Below are 13,376 nucleotides of genomic sequence, written 5' to 3' on the forward strand. Positions count from 1 at the left end.
GCCACCTTAGGTGTACATGGCTGGCGCCTTAGCCAGCAAGCCTCTTTTCAATGAGAACTTCCAGATATAGCCAGAAAGGACCCTTGGACTCTCAGTCTTTCCCTGAGGACCCACCAGAATGGAATGTAACTTGCAGAAGAAAGGGAAATTGTACTCATCCATGCTACCCTTCACACACTGCCTTTTAAAGCAAGCTGCTGAAACTTGTAGGAGTAAAATGTATTCTAAGCATATGTAGCTCACAGATGCTCCGTCAGCAGGGCAGGCATTTCATACTAAACCCCAGCGCCTTCAGGGACCACAGTGTCAAATCCAACACCTTCCAGGGCTTAGCAAACACGCCCCCACTTCTCTCTGGCCCCAGCTACCCTTCCCACATCCAGCTGCCTCAGGAACTTTCTAGATAACTGAATTGAGTGTCTCTCTCTAAATGTGTAAGAAAGCTTTACCGAACAACTTTGTAAAAGTGAACATTACAGACAAACCAGTTATTTGAATAAGGCTCAAAGCCCGGATCCTTGCCCAAAATCAAAGTAGCCAGCCAAGGCCCATGGGCCCAATGAGAGACAATCCTGAGATATAATCCAAAGAGCCAACTGAAAATTCAGCACTTAGGAAGAAAATTTAAAAGCAGGATGGAGAAATGGTATGATGTCCATCAGGGAATGTTGTCGTGAACAATTCTCCATGTGTCAGTGAATAAAACAGTAATAATTAATTGAGACTAAAAATGTTTCTTGGGAGGCGCCTGTGGTTCAGTGAGTAGGGCACCAGCCCCATATACCGAGGGTGATGGGTTCTAAACCCAGCCCCTGCCAAACTGCAACGAAAAATAGCTGGGCTTTGTGGCAGGTGCTTGTAGTCCCAGCTACTTGGGAGGCTGAGGCAAGAATCACCTTAAGCCTAGGAGTTGGAGATTGCTGTGAGCTGGGATGCCACAGCACTCTACCCAGGGCGAAAAAGTGAGACTCTGTCTCTACAAAAAAAAAAAAAAATGTTTCTTACCATAATTTCAAATGTCCATAGGTGATAGAAGAAAAGAAAAATGGAATGGACCTGAGGAACAGAATCTCGTTTTTAAAATTGTACTTATGACTCCACACCTGTGGCTTTAGTGGCTAAGGCGCCAGCCACATACACCTAAGGTGGCAGGTTCGAATTCAACCCGGGCCCACCAAACAATAGCCGGGCATTGTGGCGGGCGCCTGTGGTCCCAGCTACTTGGGAGGCAGAGGCAGGAGACTCGCATGAGCCCAGGAGTTAGAGAGTGCTGTGAGCTATGATGCCATAGCACTCTACCCAGGGGGACAGCTTGAGGCTCCATCTCAAAAAAATAAAAAATTGTATTTATTCAAAGGAAAACAACATAAGAATGAAACATATTCTAAAACTGAACTTTTCAAAATATACCCCTATTGGTAAAACCTAATCATATATCATCCCATTACTACTGAACTTACCACATACGTGCACGCACACACATGCACACACGCACACATCATTTGCACACTGAGTCACACTGCAAGGGCCACGGCATTTGGCAGGTGAGTGCTTCAGTGGGCTGGGCATTCTCACCATTCTGATCCCATCCCTGTTTCAGGAGCTGGGCCACCTTCCACTAAATTCCTGTCAAAAAAATTTCATGACACTAGCTGCTAGTCCTGGAGCTTAGATTAAAAAAAAAAAAAAAAAACAAGAATACTTTCTTTGCAAAAACAGGGTGGAATCCTTCATCTTTCCTGGCACTACCTCTAAAAACATCTTAAAACGTGTTAGTGCCATCACACGGGCCAACTATAATTAAGTAATACAATGGACTTTGTCAACTGGTTTCTTTTTTTTTGAGACAGAGCCTCAAGCTGTCCCCTTGGGTAGAGTGCCGTGGCATTACAGCTCACAGCAACCTCCAACTCCTGGGCTCAAGCGAGTCTCCTGCCTCTGCCTCCCAAGTAGCTGGGACCACAGGCGCCCGCCACAACGCCCGGCTATTTTTTGGTTGCAGACGTCATTGTTGTTTGATAGGTCCGGGCTGGATTCAAACCCGCCACCTTAGGTGTACGTGGCTAGCGCCTTAGCCAGTTGAGCTATAGGCGCTGAGCCGTCAACTGGTTTCTTTAAAGTTCAGAATAAGTTTCAGAAAAATTATGAAGTATAAATCTAAATATGTGAAGCCACAACTGATGTGAAAAGCCTGCTGGAGCACTCCCCTAGTTTCTGTGTGTCTGTGCTACACCAGCGTGGGCACATCTGACACACAAGAGACCCCAGGGCCTTCCAGATTTGAAAAGCAACTAACTAATAATTAGTGGCTTAAAGAATCACATTTCTGGAGGCAATCGTAGAAGCCATTAAGACTCACCCCCCTTTTGATTTAATGTCTGGCACATTCTATGCACTCAGTAAATGTTCACTGAATTCAGAAATGAGGACTCAGAAGGTAGCTTGTACACCCTCTACCCAGGGCTAAATAAAATAAGAAGAAAGACCCCTGGCTGCCAGCCCAGGCCTGGGCGTTCTAGATCTGATCTCCTTAGAGAAAGGAGGGTGGTGCTTCTTCACTTTGGAAACCACTAAAACCCCTTCTTTAATATAGCTTACACCTTCCAGTGGAAATGTCTTCAGAGGTGAGTGGGGAGGCTCTTTGTCAGAGTTCCCTGGGTTGAGAACACCCACACTCCCTGGAGTGCACCCCGGACCCCTTCTAGGGCCTTTCTACTCCTTTCCACCTTAAGGAGCAAGGGGGTTACTCAACATCCCTCAAGCCGCCTCCACATGCACTATTTGGCTTGGTGACCAAAGCCAGGATTGAGGAACCCTGAGCAGAACACAGACAGCTAAACCGCAGGCATTCGCTGCAAGCTTCAGACAAGACGCCCAGCTCAGTGAGCCCTGCCTGGTCCCTCTCATTAGACAGTCACACACACCCGACCAGGCTTCCTGGTACCAGAACTCAAGGCAGTGGAGTTTGGAATTTGAGGGAGGGTTCTGGAGCTAGAGATTTGAGTTTGAATTCTGATTTTGCCTCTTACTAGCTGTGAGAGTCATTCTACTGCTCTGTCCCTCAATTTCCCCATATATAATGAGAGTACCCACCTAACGGTTGCTATGAGGATTAAAAAGGACACTTAAAAAAATATTTGTCAGTACTTGGCTCTAAGAACAGTTAAGTAACAAAGTTACCTAGAGCTGAACAAAACCCTCACTAAAATGAACAAATCTTGAACAAAGCATTGAATTTGACTGACATGGGCTTTGACAACTTGTAGAAAGACTTCATCTCCTCGTTTTAATTTGCCACTTAAGATTTAGTCTTTTTTGTTACTCTAACAGAATAGTACTTGTTCACCTACTTTCACCAGGAACATTCTTTTTTGAGTGAATATGGAACAAACAAGGAAATTAAGGGGTATTTATATTTTTCTCAGCAATACATCTCCAACCACTAACGGTGGTGTTGAAAGGGGTGACATCAAAGAAGGCAACAATTTTGGAGTGAAGCTTTGGAGGCTTCTGCAAGTTTAATTTGAGATAAGGAGAGGGGTCTCTTCAGCAGTGACAGACAAGCTTGTGACCGGCAGGACCCTGCCAGCTGTGTCCTGGAAGGCTCCATGTCCTGGGTACCCCAGGCAGGAGGAGGGGGAGTCCTGCAGGCTCAGGGGAAAGGGAAAGCTTTCCGTGGGCCCCTTCAGTAATGAGAGCATACCTTGCCTTTCCCCCACTTTCCTATATTTTGCAAGACTGTTAAAATTCCAGCTGTGCCAAAAGAGCTCTTTACATTGGCAGATAATCTTTCCCGAGACTTTACCAATCTTCCCTGCAGTGCCAGGGATTCCCAAACCTGACTGTCCAACAGAATACCTGAGGTGCTTCTTAAAGTCCCAACGCCCAAGTCTCACCCCATACCAGTTAAATTAGGACGTCTGAGGGTGGAAGCCAGACTTGGTTTTGTTTTGATTTTTCTTAATTCCAGGTGATTCCGACGTACTGCAACGTTTGGGATCCATTGTTCTACGCCTTCCCCTCCCCCAGGGGCGAGCTCAGCCCCAAATCCGGCTCCCTATACCAGTGACTTCAGCGGCAAGTACGGACCTGACTCTCCAGGCCTGGGCCGCTTGGTTTTGAAATTGTGCAATTAAACCTTCTGAGGCTCGTCTCTCAGTCAAGCGGTTTGTAGGCGGCAGTCACGAAGCCAGGCTCGATCGAGTTCCTTCTGGACGTTTGGCACACGTGAAGAACCACGGAATCGATCTTTTTTTTCTTTTTTTTTTAGTTAAATATTTTGGTTGGCCCAAAGTCAAATTCTTCAAAAAACAAAAAGAAACATCCAAAAGAGACGATCGGAATTTTGAGAAGTTTGCTGTGAGCCTTGGTTTGAACAACCAAGACGATGGCCCGCCTTGAGTTCCACTCCTGGGGCATTCAGAACAAGAATCCAGCTGTCCGACCGCAGGGGGCCGGCGACAGCCGGGTCTGCAGGTGGGCAGCAAGCGTCGGGAAGCCCACCTAAGGAGACGGCCCCTTTCGCGCTGGAGAGCCCGGGAGGAAGCTCGGCCTGGAAGTGAGCCTCAGTTCCCAACTGGGAAGGACCAGGGCGCGCGGGGCTAGCCGCCGGGTCTGCACCCAAAGGGCGGGTCGGACCCCACCCCGTTTTTGCCAGCTAGGAAACTAACCACCAGCAGCACCAGCCCTTCCCGGTAGCTGCTTGTGGGTAAGTAGGGACAGAGACGAGTTCTCCCAGCTTCCTAGGTCTGGGCTGAGACTCCACACCCTGGAAAAGGGCTTGCAAGGACCTGAGTGGGGCAGGGACCCAAGGCAGGCCAGCCTGCGGGGTCAGCAACACATGGGAGGTGTGGGGAGGAAGGCCCGAGGGGTAAATGGATTTCCGCGGAGCCTTCTTCAGCCTCCCTGGATCATAAGGTCTCGGCAGCTAGGATGCGCCCGCCCCTAGGGTGAGCGCCCCCGGCCCGGCCTCGCCTCGCCTCTCCGGCGGACAGTCTGGGAGCACGTGCCGGAGAGCAAGCAGCGCGACGCCCGCCCTGCACCGAGTTTTCACCCACGGACGCCAGTCGGGTGTGGGAGGGCAGCAAAGTGAGGAAAGAAAGTTGGGAGCCGCCTGGGGCTCTGGATCGCGTTCCCGGCGGGCGGCGGTCCCCACCTATGCTCTCCCGCAACCCTGCCGCCCTGAGTCGCCCTTCCTCCAGCCGCCGCTGGCTCGCCCAGCCCAGAAACGAAACGTCCAGTCCCTCCCACCGCCGGGCCAGAAACGCGGCTGATCCTCAAGGAAACAGGAAAGGAGGGGCGGGGACGCGGGACGCCGAGCCGGTGCGCCCGGCCGAGGAGCCGGCGGCGGGGCGCGTACGCGTTCCAGGGGACGGCACGCCCTTACCTTTCTTTTCTTCCAGAGCCCGACTCGCCTGGACTAGTGTAGCCAGCAGCAGCAGAAGCGCGGCTCCCGCCGTCCCGAAGAGTCGCATCGCTACCCGCGCGGAGCTCGCTCGGGCTCTCCCAGTTAATCCTGGACGGAGTCAGGCGGCCGTGCGCGGTGGCTGTGGCGGCTCAGCGAGGCGGAGACTCGGGCGGACGCCACCGAGGTGGCCTGTCGTCCGGTCCAGGAGCTGGCTCGGGACTCCGACCGCCCGGGCCGCAGGCGCGCACACCGTACCGGGGCGGAGGCTGTTGCAGCCGCGCTGCGCCGGGGGCAGCCCAGACGTCTTGCTCGAGCGGGGCGGGCGCGGGGAGGCTGGGCGGGAGGAGGAGGGACCAGGGGCAGGAGGAGGGGTCGGGAGGAGCTGAGGAGGAGGAGAATGCCTGGAGGAGGGAGGAAGAACCAGCAGCGAGCACCGAGGCAAGCAGGAACCCGGAGGTGGAGGACGGCGGTGGTCTTCGCTGGGCCCAGGGCCCGGGCTGAAAGAGGCGGCGTGCGGGAAGGGAACGAGTGACCTAGGAGTCAGTTTCCGAGTGGGGCGTTCCCTGCACTTCAGTTCAGGCCCCTGTCCCCGCGGACTTGCAAGGCTGCCTCTCTGGCCCTCTGTCGGGGTCCCCTTTTCTCCGCTTCCCTTCTTTTGTTTTACGGAGCGAACCTGTGCAGCTCTGGACAGATTGGCTGAGCCCCAGAGCTAGCGCTGGGTAATGGCACTGTTGGGGAAGCTAAGCTGCTCCTTTATTCTGGTCCCCAACGCGGGGCAGCGCCCCAGGATTCAATGGGGACCAGAGGCTGGCCTGGCGGCAGACGCTCTCCTCGGGGGCAGGCGTGCCAGGCGTCGGAGGTGGGTCCTTCCGGTCCTGTCAAGCACCTCGACAGTTTTCGTTGAGGGCACCCAGCTCCTGGCACTGAGACAGTTTGTTGCAACCAGCCTGGTACTTTGAAAGCAAATGTGTGAGGCAAATTATTTTGCAAATGCGAAGCGCTTAGAATAAAGGACACAAACAACAGTGGAGACACTTTTAGAAAGGATAAGTGTCCCACTGCCCGGGTAAATTAAGCAGGAGAAATACCGGGGAAGTCCAGGAAGGATTTGGCTAGAAGAAAGGAACTGCTTTGGGCTGCAGGAAGTTCAGCTAAATTCCTTGCCGTCCCCACCATTCCTTCTCCCACAGTAGAAATGTCCTCTGGCCCCATTTTTCAATCAGATCCCCTCCTCTTATCACAGGACTCACTAAGTTACTCTTTAGGCCTGATTCAACTCTGACCTCACCTCTCCAAGCCTGAATTAAGCGGCCCTCTCCCCTGTGCCGTGGGCTCTCTCCTTCCCATCCAGCCAGGTGGCTGAGCGCTGCAGCCTGAATGGTGGGGCTTTCACCAGGGCACACGGTGGTAGCTTTTCCTGTGAATCTGAATAAATAATTTGTTCCTTTGTTTTAACAAATCAGGGCAACCACTGATGCTTTGAACTTAATTTAGCTCCAGGATGAAGAAGTCTATGAAGGTTCCTCAGCCATGGGTTTGGTTCCCTCCACACAGTCCCTGCAAGGACCTGATATGGTTTGTAAAGAAAAGCAAATGCAGAAAACAAAAATCAGAGGAAGGTAAACAGGAAATTTAAGGGAACATAAAGTGAACACAGGAGTCTTCTGAACCATCTGACTACAGTGAAGTCCTGTGCAATTATTAAACAAGGGCCACACTTCTGCCTCTAAACTATATTTTCAGTCAAGCCAATATGACCAATGGCACAAGTCATAACACAAACCATTGTCAGCTTCAACTGATTTTTGAGACTGCACAGGAATTTTTCCTACCAATCCCCCCAAAAGAAAACAGGGTGTGAGGAACTCACAGCTCTCACTGTTAGTGCCAGAGTGCAGCAGCCCTTGTGGTGGTACTGGTTAGAGGGCCCTTCAGTGATCTGACAGCGTCTCACGGAGCAGCTCTGAACAATTACTAGAGGAAGCAATGAGAATCTCAGACAGCTCAGCCCCAGTACTTGGATAGAATCTAGGAGATGGGGCAGGATAGGTTTGCTGAACCTACTGGGGCACCTGTAAGGTTTCTCCTCTAAGCTTTTGACATAGAAGCAGACCTTCAGGTAGATTTTGTAGTCCTTCACTGGTACCTGCACGTATTGATAACTGTATCACTTGTTAAATAAACAGCTGCAAGACCAAGCTGGCAGACTTGCGTTCCTCCTTAGCTGAGGGGTCTCGTGCAGGTCGTGTGCCAGAAAGGAGGGCATCTGTACAGAGTAATCCCAGGACACTCCCGGACCTCGGGCAAAGGCTGGTGCCCTACACAACCACCACCACCTAAGGAATGACAGCAGCAGCCTAGGCTGCCACTCAGACCTTGGTTTACCTGGCACCTGTGAGCCAGCTAACACTTTTGCCTGCCTCTTACAGCCATGTGGTGCTGTGACTTGGAAGATTAAATAACCTTGCTGAAGTCCCAAGGCACACTGGCCAGTATGAAAGGTTGGCTTTGAACCCAGGTAACCGTCATGCTTTTGTTTCTCTCATACTACAACTCTTCTAAATCTGAGATGAAGGGTGACATTAAATTCTATTTCATAATTTCTTACATATTTGTTAGAGTAAGTAATAACAAAATTTCTGCTTGGTCAAAAATGTCTCGGGAAGACCTCCAAGTGTGCCAGATTAGAGAGCACACACTAAGACTCTACCATTTCCCATGACAGATCTCCTAAGAGTCTTTTCAATTTTCATGACACAGACTGGTAATTCCCTTTGTTAGCTACCAATGAGAAACTTTTCTTTCCTCCAGTGCGTTATTCTCTCAGAAAACATTTCTGAGTATATTAAATAAGAGTTTAGCCTTTTTAGAAAGGAATGTAGCTCTGAATTCCCTAGAACCACACATTCTAGGGAAGGGGAGGGGAAATAGGTCACCGGGCAGGGAGATATGAGGGCTTCAAATATTCTAAGTTCTAGCTTAGTTGAAAGGCATTTGACCACTTGCCTTCTCTGGCCTTAGAGGTCAAATAAAGATTGATGAGGAAAACACCAGAGTGGCAGATTTTAGAATTTCAGAAAATATCTTTTGTAAGCTAGTGGAGCTATCTAAAAGTGGAATGAACTATTTCATAATGGGAACGGTGACTTCACTTTGCAAAAGATTTTTACGCAGGAGTAGTAAGTACTGATGAAGGTCATGAATTAAGGACCAAAACAGACTCTTCCAATCCTAAAGTTTAGGAAAAACATGCACTTCTAAAGTAAGTTTTCATTTAAATACATGTCCACCTAACATCTCTTCTAAGGATATAGAGGCAGATATTTAGAGACATAAGAATTAGGTAACAGCCTTGCCTCTGGGGAGGAGAACTAGGTAGTGGGGGCCGGGGCAGGAGGGAGACTTGTCTTTCAGTTGTTTGTCCTTGTACATGAACATGCATCACCTATTTCTATAAAGCAAGGGCCACTGACCTCAGTGTGGCTGCTACTGAGGATCAGAGGCACTCCTGGGGCCAGTTTTCATGGTTTTGGAAAACATTTATTCTTTGCCTTTGAGTCAAGGCAATTGCTTGTAGCTCTGAGTTGAGACACATCTCTCGCAGAGTATGGAAGAAGCAGCTTTTTTCCAGGATAGTATGTTGACCAAAAACTGTTGAACAGCTTCCTCTGTGTCATTACTGTGCTTCCTCATCTCCAGAATTGAGGATTATATTTCACTTTAGAACGCAGGGTTAGCACTCCATTCTAGCAACAAGTAAAAAGCTCAACAAACTGAAAAGTCAGCAACTCTTCTTAAGTCTGTCAGAGAAGTGGGGTCACAGAGCACCATCGGAGAGACAGGCTGGGGACAGGCACACAGCTGCTGGCAGAGCCATGGGGCAGGAAAGCCTGTGCTGGCCCTGAGAAGTTACCCAGCTCAGTGTGGACAAGTCTGGGTTAAAAACTCCAGGGCAACACACTTTTGTGAGTTTCACCCCAGAAGCTCTGCCAGGTCCTCACAGTGAATATTGAAGAAAAATCTCATCATGCTTCTGGCAGGGGGCGGGATGGAGGAACCATTTTGAAATAGCCCAGAGTCTTCCATTTTTAACAAGGCCTCCCCTAAGGAGACACTATTTTATCAGAGGCCTAGCCTGCTAGGGTTTTATTAGCACCTACTTGGAGCAAGAGAAACATAAAGCCCACCCCCATCAGGCTGCCCAGTACCATGGGAATGGGGCTGAGACACAGGGATAAGCTCACAGTCCAGGCTCACCAAAAGACTGTGGCCTATTACAGGACCATGTAGCGCCCCCTCCCCGGCAACTCACTAACTACTGTAGATTCAGTTAACCAGGACACCATGCCCACCTTTCAACAAAAAATCCCCAAGCATGCTCAAAGGCAAAAGACATAGTTTGCATAAGAACCAGAGTCAGATACGGCAAGAATGTTAAAATTAACTGCTATGGTTTGGATGTGTCCTCCAAAAGCTCACGTGTTGGAAATTTAAGCCTTCTGTCTTTGTGAACCGTGTGCTGCTGTTGCCACAGAAATGCACTTGTCCCAAAATGAGCCTCTTCCTCTTGCCCTTCCAGCATGTAATGCTCCCCATGTGTCCTGAGGAATCAACAAGACTGCCTTCTAGATGTCTGCAACATGCTTCCGGCATTCCCAGCCTCCAGAACTTGGTGCTAAACAAACTTAGTTTTTGCCCAGTCTGTAGTATTGCCTAGTCTGTGGTATTCTGTTATAGCAACAAAAATGGATTAAAACATTATCAAATAAGGAATTTATAAAAAACTATGACTAATATGCTAAATGTTTTAATGGGGAAAGTAGACAGCATGCAAGATCAGACAATGTGAGCAGAGATATGGAAGTTCTGAGAGAGAGTTCTAGAAAGCTAGAGATCAAAATGGTATAGCAGGAATGAAGGATGTTTTTGAGGTGCTGGTGCGCAGCTTGTATGGTCATGCCTAAGGAAGGAATCTGAGAGCATGAAGAACCAAATTAAAACTGCCAAAAATGAAAAGGGAAGAAGAGAGAGAGACACAAAAGAAAATCGGAGCACAATATTCAAATACTCTGAAATGACTATTACTAAGGGGAATGTCACAGGGAGACGAGACCAAGGAACAGAAGCAGTGTTCAAAGCAACAGTTCTGCAAATTCCCCCAATTAATGTCAGATGGAAGAGCACAGGGTAAGGAAGCTCAGAGAACATTAAGAAGGATAAAAAATGCTGCATAGTATTCCATGGGTCCATGGGCACCTGGGCTTCTTCCATGACTTAGTAGTTACCTCTTTTATATTTACATGGATGGAGCTGGAAAATATTCTTCTTAGTAAAGTATCTCAGGAATGGGAAAAAAATATCCAATGTACTCAGTACTACTATGAAACCAATTTATATTCACTCACACTTTCATATGAAAGATGAATCACAACTATAGCCTAGGATGAAGGAGGGAAGGGGAGGGGAAGGGAGTTTGCAAATTCCTCCTAGAAAAAGTGCTATATACCTCATTGATGAATATCACTGCACTCACCTTCAAAGTACTCCCCCTGGGAAGAAGCTATGCACCAATGCCACCCTTCAAAGCAATTTTGGAACCCTTTTTCTAGAATGACTGTCAGAACTGTCATCGTACAAGCTCTGACAATCAAGTTCTGAAACTCACCCTAGAAAAGGTGTTACATATCTCAGTACTGAATATCACTGAAGTCACCAGATGGCCAAGGGGAGAACTTTGAAGGTGACCATAGTGACATTCACCAGATTCTAGGTACTAAATCTGCCAATATTACGGCCTTAGATTTCTCAGCCTCTAGACTGTGAGTGACATATTGCTGTTATTTGTAAGGTATTAGTATTTTGTTATAGGAGCCCAAACAGATTAAGGTATACACCAGTTAAAAGACAGAGAGTGTTAGAGTAGAGACACAATATGTCTCTCTCAGCTCGGCGCCTATAGCTCAACCGGCTAAGGCGCCAGCCATGTACACCTAAGGTGGCGGGTTCGAATCCCCAGCCCGGACCCGCCAAACAACAATGATGGCTGCAACCAAAAAATGGCCGGGCGTTGTGGCGGGCGCCTGTGGTCCCAGCTACTTGGGAGGCGGAGGCAGGAGACTCGCTTGAGCCCAGGAGTTGGAGGTTGCTGTGAGCTGTGATGCCACGGCACTCTACCCAGGGGGACAGCTTGAGGCTCTGTCTCAAAACAAACAAACAAACAAACAAACAAAAAAAACAATATGTCTCTCTCTTTTCTTCCTTTTTCATTTTTGGCAGTTTTAATTTGGTTCTTCATGCTCTCAGATTCCTTCCTTAGGCATGACCATACAAGCTGCGCACCAGCACTTCAAAAACATCCTTCATTCCTGCTATACCATTTTGATCTCTAGCTTTCTAGAACTCTCTCTCAGAACTTCCATATCTCTGCTCACATTGTCTGATCTTGCATGCTGTCTACTTTCCCCATTAAAACATTTAGCATATTAGTCATAGTTTTTTATAAATTCCTTATTTGATAATGTTTTAATCCATTTTTGTTGCTATAACAGAATACCACAGACTAGGCAATACTACAGACTGGGCAAAAACTAAGTTTGTTTAGCACCAAGTTCTGGAGGCTGGGAATGCCGGAAGCATGTTACTAGTTTTGTCTGTAAGAAACCCGTTTACAAATTAAAAGTAAAGGAATTTCTCAAGATATGCCATGATAACACTACTCAAAATCAATCAGGAGTATCTATTTTAACTTTAGAAAGAGTAGACTTTCGAGCAAGGGAAACTTATCAAGACTAACATCAAATAATATAATAATCTTTAATATGGACGTGCCTATTTAAAGACTGTAAAAATATGTGAGGCAAACCCCGAGAGAACTACAAGGTGGAATGCTATTATAATTGGAGACTTTAACACAAATCTGTCAGAATGGACAGATACAGCAATCAAGCAGTCAAGTAAGAATTCAGAATAGATGAACTCAGCAGCACCATCAGTTAACTGAATAACTTTGACACTCCATGCAACATTTTTGTAATGCTCACATGAGATATACAATTTATCAAGATATGCCACATTGTAAAGCCCAGTTTAGCAATTTAAAAGAATAAGCTTGGCTCAGTGCCTGTAGTTCAGTAAGTAGGGCACCAGCCACATACACCAAGGCTGGCAGGTTCTAGCCTGGCCCAGGCCAGCTAAACAACAATGACTACTATCAAAGAATAGCTGGACATTGTAGTGGGCACCTGTAATCCCAGCTACTTGGGAGGCTGTGATAAGAGAATTGCATAAGCCCAAGAGTTTGAGGTTGCTGTGAGCTGTGATGCTACAGCAATCTACCAAGGGCAACATAGTGAGACTCTGTCTTAAAAAAAGAAAAGAAAGAAAGAAAAAATAGAAATTTCACAAACATTGAAAGGATAACAAAGGAATATCATAAGCAACTATACCCACACATTTGAAAACCTGGATGAAATAAGCAAATTCTTTGAAACATACACTCTTAAAATCACACAAAAAGAAATAGGAAATTTGATTAGGTTTATTAAATAAATTAAATCAATAATTAATACCCTTCCACAACAGAAAGCCCAGATGAGATCACTGGTCAATTTAACTACCATTTAAGAAAGAATTTATACCAATCTGTTAGAATTGAAGAAAAAACTTCATAATTCATTCTATATATGAAGCCAGCATTACCTTAGTAGCAAAACCAGACAAAGACATTAAAGGAAAAGAAAACTGGGCTCGGCGCCTATAGCTCAACCGGCTAAGGCGCCAGCCACGGACACCTAAGGTGGCAGGTTCGAATCCCCAGCCCGGACCCGCTCAACCGGCTAAGGCGCCAGCCACGTACACCTAAGGTGGCGGGTTCGAATCCCCAGCCCGAACCCGCCAAAACAACAATGACGGCTGCAACCAAAAGATAGCCGGGCGTTGTGGCGGGCCCTTGTGGTCCCAGCTACTTGGG

At 47.7% G+C, this 13,376-nt stretch overlaps 1 protein-coding gene across 3 annotated transcripts in view; it reads right to left on the reverse strand.

Annotated features, from left to right (window-relative positions):
- Positions 1-6,156, reverse strand: part of EGFR (epidermal growth factor receptor) — a 216,081-nt gene extending 209,925 nt beyond the window's left edge. For all 3 annotated transcript variants that reach the window (XM_012805915.2, XM_023513924.1, XM_023513925.1), the window contains exon 1: positions 5,387-6,156. In XM_012805915.2, the coding sequence (XP_012661369.1) occupies positions 5,387-5,474 (88 nt within the window). In that variant the 5' untranslated portion in view covers positions 5,475-6,156. The remainder of the gene's footprint in view (positions 1-5,386) is intronic.
- Positions 6,157-13,376: the final 7,220 nt, after the last annotated feature.

This window comes from Otolemur garnettii, unplaced genomic scaffold, assembly GCF_000181295.1.
Source record: "Otolemur garnettii isolate 467f Iridium unplaced genomic scaffold, OtoGar3 scaffold00045, whole genome shotgun sequence".
Classification (NCBI taxonomy): Eukaryota; Metazoa; Chordata; class Mammalia; order Primates; family Galagidae; genus Otolemur; species Otolemur garnettii.